At 40.0% G+C, this 17,945-nt stretch overlaps 1 protein-coding gene across 3 annotated transcripts in view; it reads right to left on the reverse strand.

Annotated features, from left to right (window-relative positions):
* Positions 1 to 3,250: 3,250 nt before the first annotated feature.
* The window catches only part of lrp6 (low density lipoprotein receptor-related protein 6), a 207,266-nt gene continuing 192,571 nt past the window's right edge, over positions 3,251 to 17,945 (reverse strand). For 2 of the 3 annotated variants that reach the window (XM_068050639.1, XM_068050637.1), the window contains 8 exons: positions 16,399 to 16,608; positions 15,365 to 15,490; positions 14,763 to 14,999; positions 9,775 to 9,885; positions 8,159 to 8,389; positions 6,960 to 7,096; positions 6,220 to 6,317; positions 3,251 to 5,415 (listed from right to left, as the gene is read on the reverse strand). In XM_068050639.1, coding sequence (XP_067906740.1) covers positions 5,133 to 5,415; positions 6,220 to 6,317; positions 6,960 to 7,096; positions 8,159 to 8,389; positions 9,775 to 9,885; positions 14,763 to 14,999; positions 15,365 to 15,490; positions 16,399 to 16,608 — 1,433 coding nt within the window. In that variant the 3' untranslated portion in view covers positions 3,251 to 5,132. The remainder of the gene's footprint in view (positions 5,416 to 6,219; positions 6,318 to 6,959; positions 7,097 to 8,158; positions 8,390 to 9,774; positions 9,886 to 14,762; positions 15,000 to 15,364; positions 15,491 to 16,398; positions 16,609 to 17,945) is intronic. The other variant, XM_068050638.1, reaches the window with a different exon arrangement.

Consider the following 17,945-nt stretch of genomic DNA (forward strand, 5'->3'; position numbering starts at 1 on the left):
GGCGAGTGGTTAGGATCTGGAATGCATTACCTGAGAGTGTGGTGAAGGCAGATATAAACAGGGCTTTCAAAGGGGAATTAGATTAGCAACCGAAGAGAAAATATTTGCAGGGCTCTGAGGAAAGGGCAGGGTAGTGGAACTAGCCGAGTTGCTCTTATAGGGAGCTGGCACAAACATGATGGACCAAATGGCCTCCTCCTGCACTATAACCATTCTATGATTCTATAACTGGCCTATGCTGATGAGCCTCCTCCTGCTCTAATTACAACTTCCCACCTTACCACACCCCTTATCCCTCCACCATTTTTAATCAGTCCTCTTTTAATAATATGCTCCTGTTGATAAATTATTTTGCTTTTATCTTCATCTTACTGGCACTCCAAGTATATTTTTAACATTCAATCAGTAAAGTTATTTTCTGGAACAGATGCTCGTGCAAAAACTGAGTAACTAAATTTATTTCTTCCAATATTCATTTCAAACTGTTAAAGCCAACACAACAATTTAATGAAAGGCTGTTTAAAAAAAAAAAATACAGCTCTCCATGCTGTCCCTGGCCAAAAATTCGAACCTTATTCCCCATTTATTAGGATATTCAACAGGGGCAGACTAAACTTTCTGGAGAGGAGTGAAATATAAAGACATGAGGACACTTTATAGTATCTTCTACATTGGCTATGGCTTGCATTGAAATAAAACTAATCCAAACATTAAATATTAAGCTGTTAAATGTGAAATTTAATATGTGTGGAACTGCATTGCACAGAAGTCAATCTCAAAGAATTATAGCGTCTAGACCACAAAAGGGTGACATTCAACCTCGCAAAGTTTGTGCAGGCTTTTTGCTGGAACAATCTAAATATAATCCCACTACCCTACTCTCTCTACACAGCCCTGCATTTTCCTCCACTTCCAATATTTTACCAATTTTTAGTTAAAAGATGCAATGGTCTCCACCTCAATGATTCCCTTCGACAAAGCATTCCAAACTCCAGCAACCCGTGATGTAAAAAACTCTCATCTCTCCTCAAATTCATTACTGACTGTAAGCTGAGGGAAAGACCATCTTTTTAAAAAAAAACCTTTAAATTTTAAAAAATCTCTATTAACTCCCCTCCTAGCTTTCTCAGCTGCAATGAAAATTGTCTTAGGTCAGGTTTTCTACATAATTGTAGTTTCCCATCGTAGCATTGGCCTTGTGAATCTATGTTGTACATTTTATACATATTAATGTCCTGCCCGTTTTACTGAATCTGTAAATGGTCATTTGACAACAGGTATGAAGTAGTTAAGCATAGAAAGCATAAATGAGATTGGGCAAAGTCAGCATGTGTTTACAAAAGGGAGGTTATGCTTTACAAATCTACTGGAGTTCTTTGAGGATGTAACTAGTAGAATAGATAAGGGAGAACCAGTGGATGTAGTGTATTTGGATTTTCAGAAGGCTTTTGATAAGGTCCCACTTAAGAGGATAGTGTGCAAAATTATAGCACATGGGATTGGGGATAATATACTGGCATGGATTGGGAATTGGTTGACAGACAGAAAACAGACAGTAGGAATAAACAGGTCTTTTCCCAGGTGGCAGCAAGTGACTAATGGCGTACTGCAGGGATCAGTGCTTGGGCCCCAGCTATTCACAATATATATTAATGACTTGGGTGAGGGAACTAAATGTAACATTTCCAAGTTTGCAGATGACACAAAGCTGGGGGGGGGGGGGGGAATTTGAGCTGTGATGAGGATGCAAAGAGGTTCCAATGTGATTTGGACAAGTTGGGTGAGTGGGCAAATGCATGGCAGATGCAGTATAATGTGGATAAATGTGAGGTTGCAAAAACAGAAAGGCAGATTATCTGAATGGTGATAGATTGGGAAAGGGGGAGGTGCAACGAGAGCTTGGTGTCCTGGTACACCAGTCACTGAAAGCAAGCAATTAGGAAGGCAAATGGTACGTTGGCCTTCATTGCAAGAGGATTTGAGTACATGAGTAAGGATGTCTTATTGCAATTATATAGGGCCTTGGTGATACCACATCTGGAGTATTGTGTACAGTTTTGGTCTCCTTATCTGAGGAAGGATGTTCTTGCCTTGGAGGGAATGCAAAGAAGATTTACTAGGCTGATTCCTGGGATGGCAGGATTGACATATGAGGAGAGATTGGGTCAACTGAGCCTAAATTCACTAGCGTTTAGAAGAATGAGGGGGGAATCTCATAGAAACCTATAAAATTCTAACAGGACTAGACAGGCTTGATGCAGGGAGGATGTTCTCGATGGCTGGGGAGTCCAGAACCAGGGGTCACAGTCTCAAGACAGGGGGTATGCCATTTAGAACCGAGATAAGGAGAAATTTCTTCACTCAGAGGGTGGTGAACCTGTGGAATTCTCTACCGCAGAAGGCCAAGTCATTAAATAAGATAGAGGAGGAGATAGATATATTTCTTAATCCCAAATGGATCAAGGGATATGAGGAAACAGCAGGATCAGGGTACTGAATTAGATCAGCCATGATCTTTTTTGATTGGCAGAGCAGGTCCGAATGGCCTACTCCTGCTCCTATTTTCTATGTTAAAGACAGCAATACACATCAGGGTCCAGATATTTAAACATCATTTTAGCTTCATATATTGGCTGTTTACACTAATTGAATCATTAGTTGCTGGTCCAGCTTTGAACAATGTCATATGCTCAAATAGAAAGCTGTTTGATTACTGTTAAATTTAGTTATGTTATACACTATTCTGTACCAGTGGCCAGTGACACTGGTAGCCCATAGAATTGACTTGAGGTTTTCCCTTAGGGATGGCACTTAATGCACCAATACCCATGCCATCCCACTGATGTTTTAACTTGAGAAATGCTTATAAATGTACACACATCTTCAACCATCCATTTAACTCTGAAATATGCAGCATACAGTGACATCCCTTTATTACAAACCTTTATTATACTATAAATAACTCTGCCTCCCAGGCCCAATAAAAAATCCTTTCTGATGAAAGTCAGATCTGAAATGTTAACTCGTTTCTCTCCACAGATGGTGCCAGACCTGCTGACAATTTCCAGCATTTTCTGTTTTTATTACAATAAAAAATCTATTATGGGCAGTAGATAATCTCAAACTTCGCTAAAATTACAAGATGCAGTAGTTCATCAGTTCCTTCAGATTGAATAATAAAATTTAGTTGTGTTTTAACAGCATTTCTTTCTGCTCCTTTCTTTGGCAACTTGGTAGAAAAAAATAAATGCAGATTTCACTCAGTTTTATTATAAAAATCAACTTTTCATTTGTTACAACTTAACTTGATAGTAACAGAAAGAGCTTTGTACAAGGTGCTTTTTTTCTCTTTTTTTTAAAAACACAGCTTAGACAAGTAAAGCACTTATTTTACATTTTCAGGATGTTATTAGGCAAAATGGATAGGACTGACCAAATGTTGGTCATTAATATAAACACATCCTTGCAAAGCATATTGGTACCAGGGGATTGCTCCTGGAACACAAGACTGTCAGCCCCAAGTGACAGCAGGAGGAAAATCAAAAGAAAAAAAACATGTAAAGATTTAGAGTTAATGCATTCAGCAGCACCAGATCCTTCACTTGCAAACAAGGTTGTTTGCTTCAGACACACACCACCGCATGGTGTTTTTTGTAACAGAATTTGGCACACAGAGTTCTACTATCACTCAGAAGTATACCTGGACCAATGCACCAGGACTTCCTGGCACCATGTATACAGCAGCAGACAGTTTAAAAATCCTCATGTACAAATTGTCCTATGTATGCTTTGTGGAAAATTTTGTGACTTAATTAAATAACTGAATACTGGAAAAAAACATTTTCAAGGACTGCAACATGATTTAGATCCACTGGGCTTGTCAGTCAATGATAAGGACCATTACAAAGTATTCAGTCTTTGCTACAAAATGTAACGTTTTTATACAATGTAATATATAAAGATGGTGCCTGTATTTTGCACAGTACCTTAACTGAGAATTGAAAAACTGCATTTAAAATGGAAAAAATAAACTCATCTGGCCATCTATTAAAAAAAATCTGAGATTGTCATTACCCTTACACTAATGTTTTATAGAAAAATAAAATGAGGCATAAAGTAATAATAAAACTATACATGAATGTACTGCAAGGATATATGGACAGGTTTTACAGAAAATCTAATACAAGGTTATTTTATAGCTTATAAATAGGTTATCTACACAATATGTGGTATAAAAATACACTCAGAACATTTGTGGGCACTGAAGTTAAAAGCTCATTGAGTAAGAATTTAAAAGGTATCAGGGCATGGTTTCTACCCTTGGTCAAATACTTTTAAAAAGTCACAGATGCTATTCCACCATTTGTCCCCATATTACTTTAGAATAATGAAGATTTTCACTACAAAGAAGCTGGATCAAGGTGATTTCCCTCCCACCCCCACACTGACTCTGTGCAGCAAGGGTGTGGAATAGCTTCAGAGCATATGGCACAAATCAACTTTAAAAGCTGCAGAGTGGCTGACATTGGTTTCACTGTGAAATTGTATACATTATTGGCACTGGTGTGACAAGAATCTTAGTACGTGACGCTACAGGCGCTCTCCTTCAACTGAGCATTGCTGAAAGAGCTTTATCCAAAAATGTAAGGAAAAATATCCTCTTGCCAGTTTTCCATGAGTCGTTCTTTTCAGTTCTATAACAGTGTTGTGTAGCTGTCTTTCTCTTGGTAGAAATGAAGATCGTTAGCATTTCTGTTTTCACTGTAGAACGCACTGTGATTCTCTTTGGGCACCAGAGTTGCAATCCATCCAGCATCCTGTGCCCTGTTAATGTGTGTGCTAGTTTTCTATCTCTTCTTAGGTACAGTTGCTTCCCTGGGTTAAGGCATTTTTGTTTGCATGTGAAAAAAAGATTTTTTTTTTGTTTGTACAAATTTTACAAATTTTTATGGCACAACCAGCAGGTGCTGTTAGAAAATATATAAATATCCTCTCTCCTGTACAAATTGTTTGCAACTCATTGCCTCCCCCCCAATCTATTTTCACTGTACAAATCACATCTCCCCTCTTTAGTATTTCTTTTAAGCAATCTCTTCATATTAACAATTATTTACAATAGGCAAAAATGGTGCTCAGGAGGAGTCTGTACATGGGGAGGGAGGGGGTGGATAAAGATGGTGGGAGTAACTCCTTTCTGTGTAAGGTGATGGTGGACAACTTTCATAGTTCTCCTCGGCAGACAAGTACTGGCTTCGTGGAGTTGGAGGCGGAGGGAAAGGCTCAGAGTCATAGTTCAAATCGCTGTAACATTTTGTTGTAGCAATTCTCCTCCCAGGAGTGTAGTCACTGTCACATACATCAGTACTGCAAGGTGTAGTAGGTGGAGCAAAATTTCGATAAACATATGGTCTGTAGCTGAAGACAGGGAAAGAAAGTACAAGATATTAATATCAACTTGTTTGTAGAGTTTGTAAAGTTAATTTTAATTTACTGATTAAAAGAATTTAGATTCATTACAAAAAATGAGTGAGCACATATACTATGATACACAAGCTAATAAAAATGTTTTTAAAGGGTTGAAAAAATTGAAAGGATGAACACCCCTTACGTTTCTCTAAGTAGGAATGCCAGACCTCAAATTAAACCAGATGCAGCTATGGTAACAAAACGATTAGTGGCTTACAAAATCACCTACTTCTGAAGGAAACTGTTCTTCTATTATGGCTAAATAAACTTGAGGAGTGGTTTATTTTTACAGTATTACACACTAAATTTAGAGAAGCTTTTTTAGTTCTACATAAAGAGGAACCAAATTCCATCAGCACAAAATACTGCAAAAATACACAGATTATGGTTTAACCTCCTTCCCACCCTGCCCACCAAAGATAAGATAATGAAGATTGACTTTCCAGTGTAACCTGTTCAAATGTATAAAACTGCTCAGTATTACATAAAAGTCTTTATTACACTGTCAGATGAAACAGGAAAATAAATAACCAAAATTCCAGCACGCTTGATCAAAAGATAGTCAGGTATCATTCGAAGCTCCTAGATATTTTACACTGAAGGTGCAGAGTAACTGCAGGAAACAATTACATTCATTCAAAGAGGAAAAAATCCTTTTATCTGGTTTCTGTTAGCATTTGCAAAGTAACATAGTATGATATTGTGGTTAAGTGCACTCAGTAAAATCTCCACCTCATTGTGTTCTCCATTTACCTGTATGATCTATGAGTAGAAGGGCTGTTTGATGAGTAACCAAATTCCATGGTATAATGTGAACGTTCAGTAGCTGGTGAAGGTGGAGGATTCAGCATCTAGAGAGGGGAAAAAAAGTAAGCAATAAATTCAGGTAAGCTGTTTAAGAAGATATATTCACAGTGGGTAAATGCCCCATGTGTTGTGGTACTGAACTACACAGATTTCCCAGATTGATGTACTGCATCGGCTTATTTCAGCTAGAAGAGTGAAACAAAGCAATTGTCTCAGTCTTCCCAAGCTTGGGACGTAGGGGAGCAGAGAGGACGAAACAAAAATTAAGCTAGCCAGGGTGCTTGCCTCTGACCAACATTTTGTTGGAGAGTGCATGTGTGTAAGATGACAAGTGAGAACAGAAGCACATCAGCTATTATGCACTCCTGGTCAGACATTCTGCCAATACTCACTGTCTGTGCTAGACATGAAAAATTGCCACTTGTACTATGTTCTGGCACCTGTTCTCAGAAAATCTGCACCGCAGCCCTCAGTCAGGTGCAAAAGGGAATATTAAAAAATAGAATCAATACAAATTTTTCCTTCTCAACTTGGAAGTACAGAGGTCGATTCAGAAAGCAAACATGGATCAAACAAAGATAAAGAAAGATTGAAGATTTTTTCAACAAAAAGACATTTGCTTTCGTTAAATTTAGACTATTCTTTAAAAGATAAAAGCAAAGTTGAAAACTAAGCTGTCTACTTACAGGAGGAAAGTAAGTGCCTTTTGTACTCGAGGAGCTGCTGGATGAGGCCCCTGTAACATGAGCTCTGTCATACGGAGGCCCACTACTTCCACCCATAATGCTCAGGGAACTCATCACAGACTTGCCACGGGACATACCTACAATTAAAGAAAACACAACACAAAAACTAAATTAAATCCTATACAATATGTTAAATATATTTAAACTATTCACAATTTTATTTAAAAATGCAGATACATTCACTAACCACTCCTCCCCTCCTTTATTTTATCTTTTTTCAGGATTCCCCCCATTACTGTTACTTCTGAAGTCGAAACTAGAGATGGAGAACTGGTCTACTGTGGTTCTAAGCTTTTTTTAAAAACTGGTTGAAAATAGATACCATTATGGAACAGTTAGCTAAGTTTTCAAAAAGATGAGGTGTTTGTTTATTGTCCACAGTTACTGCTTAGTGATTTGCAATTATGTCAGTAGGGACTGACATCAGTTGTGGTACAGGAGGCTTCTGACACCTACAAGATGAAAACCCTGGTACATGCCCCTAGTGGCCTAGGTGATAAAGGCAGCATGTAATAGAGACACATAGACGAAGAAAGCACAAGGTGCAACAGCCAATTTCTGCTGGAGTTGCTGTAGAGTTGCTATAGTTGATTGCAACACTGCTGGGCTGGGCAAAGGAAAACCTCAGCCAGACAGCCCACTTCAATCAGTGGCCTCTTGGAAAATGTGTGCACGGACACCAGTTAGGGACAAGATCAGACGTAGCTACAATGTTTCCATGAATAGTCTGCCAACAGCGACTGTCAGTGGTCACACCTCGAGAGTGTGACACCAGAGGATATTCAGTGCCTGTGAAACTATATATGGAGCAGTGAGATAAAGAGGGATAATGGCTAAATAAAGGATAACCTTATTATGGCACCTGTCTAAAAACTGTAAAATATATAAAAAGCAATCAAAATTTATTGCAGCTGTAGTTACCAATCCAATACTTTTTCTTATGCAGGTATATAAACTGATGTGAAATACAAATTAAAACACGAGTAGCGCTATATTAAAGAAGTCCCCACAAAGGAAACACAATGCTAAACAGTTAAAGATGGAAAAAGCCTGGTTAATAACTACATAATTGTTTCCCAGTGTGATTCCACACACAAGGCCTCAATTTTCAGCATGTAATGATAATAAAGTATTCCTACCTTGCAGCGATCCTGGGAGGGAGTTTGTATGTGGTACGTAGCCTAGAGGCACTGAAGCAGATCCATGCACAACAAAATCATTTGCCATTGTTTCTCCATCACCTTTCATCCGTGGGCACAGAACACGTTGGCAGATAAAGTATATAGCTCCAATCACAAAGACAGAGAGGATCACACCAATAATTGAACCAATGGTGTTTGTAGGTTGAGGGGTAGGTTCCTCTGTGGGATCTGTAATAAATTAACAAGAAGCATGTTACAAAAGGATGATTCGCTTGGTCAGCAGACCAAGGAGGTAAATTTGTTGCATCTGGTTGTCATTAAATGTGTATATAATTACAGCCTTTGTGCACTGGTGTTTACCATAAGTATGTTCAGGAGAAAAGAGACAGACAGATATATTTATTTAAGTAGATAGTGCTGGGTTTAGTTTCAAAAGGGAGAAGCAAACATAAAATAATTAAGCAAATCTCTTAAGATGAATTGAAATCTCACTGCCTCACTCGGCTCCACATTTCACTACATCAGCATAACAAAGCAGAAACAAAGTGAAAAGTATTTAAACAGAGAAAAAAACCCACTAAGTTTCTGTGGTAACGAGTTTAAAATATTCAGCTTGATCACGATGTCACAGGGACTATGAAGTACAACACTGTGACAGAAATCTGCAGTTTCACAAAATTTTATTCCTAATTTGCAAATTTAAATTTAAAAAACATAATTCATGACATAAGTGGATGTTCATTCTCTCTCCTGCAATTAAATGCCACTTTTTTTTTTACAGCCAAACCATCAGTAAGTCAATTTTTCTCTGCCCCATTTCTTTTATTTGCCAATGGTTCTCCATCATTTCTGAAAGCCCTTTATTTCGAATGCCTCAAATATTCTAAATCCATTGGTTTAGCAAAAGACTTGCATTTATATAGCACCGTTCACGACTACCAGACTTCCCAAAGCACTTTACAACCAATGAAGTACATTTGTGTTGTAATTTATGAAACACAGCAGCCAATTTGCACACAGCAAGCTCCCACAAACAGCAAATATGATAATGAACAGATAATCTGTTTTTGTGATGGTTGAGGGCTAAATTTTCACCAGGATATCAGGGATAACTCCCCTGCTCTTTGAAATAATGCCATGGGATCTTTCTCATCCACTTGAGGGGGCTTTGGGGCCTCAGTTTAATGTCTCATCTGAAAGACTGCACTGGAGTGTCAGCTTTGATATTTGTGATCAAGTCCTGGAGTGCTACCAATTGAGCCATGGCTGACACCTGACAATGGGAACTGGCTAATCAACAACTATCAGGAAACAAATCTTTTACTTGAGGGTACTGTGCAATTTTCACAACCTTTGTTTAATCTGTGGTGTCCTATTAGGTGCTTTGATGAGAGATCCCAACTGGTACCTATAATACTGGCAAAGAATTCAGATTGGCCACTAAATTCACTTTTTTTGTTGTATTGTGCAACTTTAAGGGAGGAAGACAGAAAATCATTATTTTCTGACTGAAGTAAACAGAGCTGCTATTTTACAGTTACCGTAAATACAAAGCACAAACATATCCAAACAGAACCCCGTTATATAAAAAAAGTTATTTGGTGAAAGCTTACAGCAGGCAACTTCATCCGAATTGTCGGTGCAATCACGGTTATGATCACATCTTTTATGTTTGGCAACGCACTGACCATTGGCACATTGAAACTGATCCATGGGGCACAGAACTGAGGAGAAGCAGAAAAAGACAAGAATTTACTTTGCTGAGAGTTCAGGTGTAATGGGAAGGTTCAGAGTTGGAACACATCTCAAATACAGAGCAGTTTAAAAGCAGTAGTCAGTTTTGCAACATTTTTCCAATATGCTAGAGTTACCATCATAATGGTCAACTGAAAGGTGATTTGGCAAGAAGTAAAATGGTTAGATTCCTTGCTCACCTCTTCAACACCCCCAGCCTCGCCAATGTCATTCTGCAACCATTTGCCAGAGGTTAGCCAAAAGTGGGATAGCTTGATCTAGCTCACACAGGGTTACTAATCTGAAAAATTCCTGGGCCTTGAAATTCGATGGCACCGCAACTGTTCTTCAGGTATTAAATGGGCAACTAAACTTCCATTATGGTGAGCAGGAAGCATACACTCATTACCAGCCAGAAGTGTGCCACCGCCTTATCAGTAAAGGCAAATAAAAAAGGCATTCAGGGCAGGTGCCTGAAACAGGCGTTATTTGCATATGCAAAGGTCTAACGTCCATTTGAGGACCCCTTGGTAAAACCAGACTGCCCTGAATACAGATGGAGCTGGGGCAACTGCTTTTGGGGAAAACAGGTCTAAATATGGCCTAACCAGCTGTCCTTAAAGGAATTGTTGCAGGTCACCACCAGAAAGATAAGCTTTTAAAATATACTTAACTGAATGTAATGCCGTAAGAGGAGTGGGAGTCCTCCCCTGTCAATCGTGCACCACCCTTTCCAACCCCAGTTGCCCAAGTGACCCCCCCTCGACCACTCCCGCTTTCCAAATCGCTTCTCTTCACACCATCCACCCACCCCCATCTCTCCCCCCACCCCCAGACCTTTCTGGGGACTGCTGCTATGCCATGAAATACAGTAGTATACAAATTATATTACTGGAGGAGTAATCTACAACCCTGAACAGAGACGCGAGTTCAATTCCCAACACAGCAGTTGGAAAATTTAAATTCAGTTAATTAAACAAATGTGCGATAAAAAGCTTGCATCAGTAATGGTGATTATGAAACTACCAGATTGTTGTTAAAAACCCAACTGGTTCACTAATGTCCTCTGGGGAAGTAAATTTGCCAGTCTGGCCTATATGTGACTCCAGACCACAGCAATGTGGTTGATTCTTAACTGCCCACTGTTATGGCCCAGCAAGCCACTCAGTTGCATTAAACTGCTACGGAAAAGTTAAAGAATAAAACTGGATGGATTACAGATATCGATCCAGGCACTGTACAACCAGCCCAGTCAACACTGCAAAGTCCTCCTCATTAACAACTGGGGACTTACGCCAGTACTGAGGAGGTCTTCCCACAAGCTAATCAAAGCCACCTGACATGGTCATACTCTCAGAATCGTATCTTTCAGCCAATGTCCCAGACTCGTCCATCACCAACCCTGGGTATGTCTGTCCCACGAGAGGTGGTGGCACAGTGGTAAACAGTTGGGAGGGAGTGGCCCTGGGAATCCTCAACACTGACTCCAGGCCCCATGAAGTCTTATGGCATCAGGTCAAACATGGGCAAGGGAACCTCTTGCTGATTACCACCGACTGCCTTCCATCAGCTGATGAATCAATATTCCATGTTGAGCACAACTTTGAAGAAGCACTGAGGGCTGGAAGGGCAAATAATGTACTCTGAATGGGGGAACTTCAATGCCCTTCACAAAGAGTGGCTTGGTCGCACCACTGCTGACCGAGTCCTGAAGGACATAGCTGCCAGACAGGGCCTATGGCAGGTAGTGAGGGAACCAACAGGGGAAAAAACCTTCTTGACCTCATACTCACCAATTTACCTGTCACAGATGCATCTGTTCATGACAGTATTATTAGGAGTGACCACCGCACAGTCCTTGTGGAGACTAGTCCTGTCTTCACACTAAGGATACCGTCCATTCTATTGCGTGGCACGATCATTGTGCTAAATGAAATAGATTCAGAACAGATCTAGCAGCTCAAAACTGGGCATCCATGAGGCACTGTGGGTCATCATCAGCAGAATTGTATTCCAGCACAATGTGTAGCCTCATGACATGGTATATTCCTCACACTATTACTATCAAGGCAGGAGATCAACCCTGGATCAATGGGGAGTGTAGAAGAGCATGCCAGAAGCAGCACCTGAAAATGAGGTGCCAACCTGGTGAAGCCACAATACAGGACTACATGCATGTTAAAGAGTGGAAACAACATGCTCTAGGCAGAACTAAGCGAATATCACAACCAAAGGATCAGATCAAAGTTCTGCCACATCCAATAGGGAATGGTGGTGGACAATTAAACAACTAACCGGAGGAGAGGGCTCTAAATACGTCCATCGTCAATGATGGCAGAGCTCAGCACCCAAGTCAAAAGATGAGGCTGAAGTGTTTGCAATCATCTTTAGCCAGAAGTACCGAGTGGATGATCCATCTTGGTGTCCTCCTGAGGTCCTCACCATGACAGGTGCCAGTCTTCAGCCAATTCGATTCACTCCACATAAAATCAAGAAATGATTGAGCGTACTGGATAAAGCAAAGGCTATGGGCCCCAACAACTTCCCATCTGTAGTGCTGAAGACTTGTGCTCCAGAATTGACATGCCTCTCGCCAATTGTTCCAGTACAGCTACAACACATGCCTCTGCCAAACAAAGTGGAAAATTGTCCATGGTATGTCCTGTCCACAAAAAGAACATATTCAATCTGGCCAATTACTCCCCCATCAGTCCACTCTCAATCATCAACCAAATGATGGAAGGTGTCGTCGATAGTGTTATCAAGCAGCACTTACTTAGCAATAACCTTCTCACTGAGGCTCAGTTTGGGTTCTACCAGAATCACTTAGCTATAGACCTCATTACAGCCTTGTCCAAACATGGGTAAAGGAGCTAAATGCCAGAGGGGAGAGTCACTGCACTTGACATCAACGAGCCCAAGTAAAATTCAAGCCAATGTGAATCAGGGGAAAGGCTCTCCACTGGCTAGAATCATACCCAGCATAAAGGGATGGTTGTGGTTGTTGACGCTAATCATCTCACCCCCAGGACATTGTTGCAGGAGTTCCTCAGGGCAGTGTTCTAGGTCCAACCCTCTTAATCAATGACATTCCTCCATAAGGTCAGATCTGGGATGTTTAATAATGATTGCACAGTGTTCAGTTCCATTCGTTACTCTTCAGATAATCAAGCAGTCCATGCTTATATGCAGCAAGACCTGAACACTTTTCAGGCTTGGGCTGATAAGTGGGAAGTAACAAATGGCAGGCAACAACCATCTCCAATAAGAGAGAGTCTAACCATCTCCCCTTTATATTCAACGGCATTAGCATTATCTAATCCACTGACCAGAAAGTTAACTGGAGCAACCATATAAATACTGTGGGTATAAGAGCAGGTCAGAGGCTGGATATTCTGTGGCGAGTAACTCACCTCCTGATTCCCCAAAGCCTTTCCAACATCTGCAGGGCTCAAGTTAGGAGTGTGATGGAATATTCTCCAACTTCTTGGATGGGTGCAGCTCCAACAACACTCAAGAAGCTCAACATCATCCAGGACAAAGCAGCCCACTTGACCGGCACCCCATCCACCAACTTAAACATTCACACCATCCACCACCAGCACTCAGTGGCAACAGCCTGTACCATCTGCAAGATACACTGCAGAGGCTTCTTTGACAGCACCTTCCAAACCTGCGACCTCTACCACCTAGTAAGTCAAGGGGAGAAGGCACATGGGAGCACCACCATTCTTGCTTGGAAATATATGGTCATTATCAGCACAGGGTCAAAATCCTGGAACTCCCTACCTAACAGCACTGTGGGAGTACCTTCACCACACGGTCTGCAGTGGTTCAAGCTGGTGGATCACCCTCGCCTTCATAAGAGCAACTGGGGTGGGCAATAAATGATGGCCTTGCCAGTGGTGCCCCCTCCAATGAATGAAGAATAAAAATTCTGGAAAACGAACCTACATCCTGCCACATGGTGCGCAACTCATTAGTAAACCAATATACCTTTCACCACGTCTATTTTTCATTCCTCTTGGAGGAGTTGCACCGCCAACCCCTCTGAATATCAGAAGACAATTTCCCAACATAAAAAAAAAGAGATGTGTGATTCATTCCCAAGCTCCTAAAAATGACGCAAAACAGCAGCCCTCGATGATTCACCCTTCGATTTCTTCTCCTCAATATCAATATGCCATGAAAGCACAAACTCCTACCGAACCTCTCTGCAACACATCACCCAGTCATACACCAATCTGTCTTTAGGTTTCTTTTAATCAGTTTAAAGATCTTTTAAAAACTTCCCAAATGGCTTAGTTGGTTACGGCAATGAAATAGCTGAGTTCTATAGATCATAATAGACTCAAGTTAATGTTCGATTCCAGAAAGCCAGCTGGCAAAAGATAGAACTGGAGCCAATCTTTACTTTTATATTTATTTACCGAATTACATATTACAAGCATAAACCTCCCAACCCAACAACCACAATCTGTGTCTATTTATAGACAGCTTAAGTAAAACCCCAGTTAATGCTCACCACCTGCATACAATTAATCACAATTAAAATACAATCTGTACATGAATAGTCGATCGCCAGCCAGTGTTGATTACAGTTCGGATACCACTATTGGCCTTAGCATCATTGGGTAAGGAAGGGAAGGGAATCGGCAAGGATTCCCTTTCCTAATTGTTGATCAGTTACCCATGCTCGAAACTGTGCGTAATGCCAAGTGTGAACAGGATAAGCTCAGCTGTAATACTCTTCCTGGTCAAACAGCCGAGGGACCATAGGGGCTCGACTCTCCATGGAGCTAGTGTTGGTACTTCACGGGCGAAAAAATATATATTTTTAGATTATAAAAGAAAAATGCTCAAATACCTTCACATTTCTGTTCATCAGATTGGTCTTGACAGTTAGTCTCTCCATTGCATCTGAAGGCAGCATCGATGCACTGCCCACTGGCACACTGGAACTGACTATCTGAGCATACTGGACAGTTTTGCTCATCACTCTGATCATCACACTCAGGATACCCATCACATCGCCAAGCCAAAGGAATGCAATCAATCTCACCCGTGGCACAAGTGAAGTGATCTGGTGCACAAGTTGGTGGCTCTGAAAAAAAAGACAAAATTGATGGCTACCTTTCCAAGTTAGAGAAAAAAAAAAATCAAGTGACTTAAATATAAATCATTTTTATGAAATTTATAAATGGGTTGGGGACAGGGAGAACCAAATTGCTGCTCCATATCGCCATTAAATTTGTTGATATCCAGAATGAGGAACAGGTTTAGTATTTTTGGTATCTTTCAGTATTTTCAAACAAATGTATGTAAATCTGATTGATTGAAATCATTAAAAAAAGACTAATTTCTTGGTTCTCAAACATTTTGTGTTTGGAGTTTTGGTTTGCCAATCGAAAAGCAAACATCGGTAAAAAGGATGGCGCTAAGAGAGAGAATAAATAGTTTTTCTCTTACCTCCACAAGACAGCTCATCTTGCAGAAGTACTAGGTGAACAGGGCATGAGCAACGTGTAGTACCATCTCCCTTCACAATACAGATATGAGAGCAGCCACCATTATCTTGGGCACAAGGATGTTCCGCTGCAATACCACAGAACAGTAGTTATAGATTAACTTGCACCATTACAGCAAAAATGAACCAGTATTTAGCGAGGAAAGCACCAATAATCTCAACTCTGAAAAATGTTTCAATACTGAAACATTAATTTGGAAATACAATATATTTAAAATTTTTAAGAATCTCCCCACCATTTAGCAAGAATCTTTATGTGACCCAGCAAGGCAATAACCGAGGCTTGGATCATAGATTTAAATAGCAAAAAACATTCCTGCACCACCTATATTGGTTGTAAACAAATGATTTTTTTTTGAACTATTGTAAAATCCAGTTACTATTTACATGTTCACACTGGTTATGTTTTCTAACCACGTGTTATCAATCAGTACAAGTACGGACATTGTTTAAAAAAAAAGTCACAAAGTAAAGGAATGGCTTACTAAATACCTTGAAGGTGTCTATATAACAATGACAAATTATAGTTCATTGAAAAAAATCTTGTGTTTTCAGGCAGATACAGAAGAAGGGTTCTATGGAAGTGATTTCCACTTAGAATCATTACTTTATTTAATAATCTGACCCAGCATTGGAGAGGTTTTATTCAGCTTTGGCCTTATTCTGTTGTGCATCAGAGTTGTGATACCCATTGGCTGCCACTTTGCTCTGCATAGTGGATGCGTGATGGCATTCATAGAGAAATTAAACAGTGCGATATTACTGCTGCAAGTCTTTGGAGTAATTATCCACAGTCAGACACCAGGAAGTAAAATATTATCTAGTTTTAAATTGCAGTGCTTTACACAACCAGAACAAGACTATAGATTGTATTTTTGTTTTCATTTTTTTCCCTTTCAAACGTTTCTCAAATAGATTTCTATATAGTTTTTGGCACATAGAATAGATACATCCAGCTTTTATATTACTATCATACCAAATTCCTCCAGATCAAGTTCTTTCACGGCATGAATGTCGCTCAGCTGCGCTATACGGGCTTGAATTTTAGTACGACTGTTACCATTCGTCTTCTCAATTCTCTCAAGCATCTGCTGCTGTCTGTCAATCCAGTATAAGTGGTTACCAAATATAGTCAAACCTACAGGTTGAAGTATGTTGGCATCTTCCAAAACAATTCGATTTGCACCTGGAAGTAAATTTGTAAGATTTTATAAATCGAATGTAATGCTTAGTGCCATATACTATTCTGCACAGCAGTGTTAGCCACATGTGGCTAGTAGTTGACATATTGGACAACTGGGAAATCAACATGTGACTAACTGCACTGGTAAATCATGTAATCTCAATACTCGCACAACATGTTCGTTAACCTTTTTGGCCATTTGCTGGTTAACACATTAGGACAAAAATCAGAGTGTGAGTGTGCTTTTTAATCTCTGAAAAAGCTGTTGGTCATATTGTCCTAATATTTCCTGATGTGGCTTGGTGTCAAGTTTTGTTCAGTAACACTTCTTGATGCACCTTAGAACGTTTTACCGCATTAAAGATGCTATATAAATACAAATTGCTGTTGTTGTGGGTGCTTTGCTTCCTTGGTTACTGAACAATGTTGGCCATTTGTTAATTAAATATACACTTGAAGTACATTTACCGGTATTGTACAAGTATATGCAAGATGTTTTCCACTAAAATCAGTGCATGTAGCAAAAGCAGGGTCACTGTAGCCACCCACCTGTGGCTAGTCAGCAATTTCCATTGAACAACGCTACCATCTAGTGTATTTTCTTTTGAGCAACATCTTCCTAATGCATAATTCAAAATTAATTCTACGGACCACCAGAGAGTATCCCAGTGTATCAAACTCTCAAGGTTTTCCAGCAAAGTTCTTTTTTATTTGTTCCTATGAGCACTGAGAGAGAGACAGCAGAAATCCTGTAAGCATTAATATATCTCTACATCATTAGACACGTTAGTTTGGACAGAGCAGAAATCATCTGTGCTTTATCAGTGTCAGATAGGATCTTGTTAAACTGGTGGAAAAATTTACATTGTGAAACAAAATGGAAAAGTTACCCACCCAATCCACGAATAATCGTGACCAATGACAATTCGAAATGTTGCAATATGTTATGTAGCACAATGCTCAAGTATTTTGCTATGACAAAACAAAAAAATATCTGGTATAAAAATTATAAATTAAGAGTCATTTATGGCACACGAGGCCATTCAGCCCATCGAGTCCATGCTGGCTTTCCACGGAGTAATCCAGTCAGCCCCACTGCCTGCTTGATTCCCGTAGCCCCGCAAGTTTATTTCCTTCAAGTGACCATCCAATGTCCTTTTGAAATCATTGATCGCCTCAGCTCCCACCAACCAGAAGGCTGGGAGCAGACTTCTGGAGGCAGTCCAAATCACACAGGAAGGGAAAAGGTAACTTGCAAAAATTTGGAGGGGAGGTGCAAGAGAAGGAAAAGAATAAACTCATCTCAATAATCATCCTGACTATGCACTCAAATTGTTCTG

This window comes from Heterodontus francisci, chromosome 18 (genome assembly GCF_036365525.1).
Source record: "Heterodontus francisci isolate sHetFra1 chromosome 18, sHetFra1.hap1, whole genome shotgun sequence".
NCBI classification, from domain to species: Eukaryota; Metazoa; Chordata; class Chondrichthyes; order Heterodontiformes; family Heterodontidae; genus Heterodontus; species Heterodontus francisci.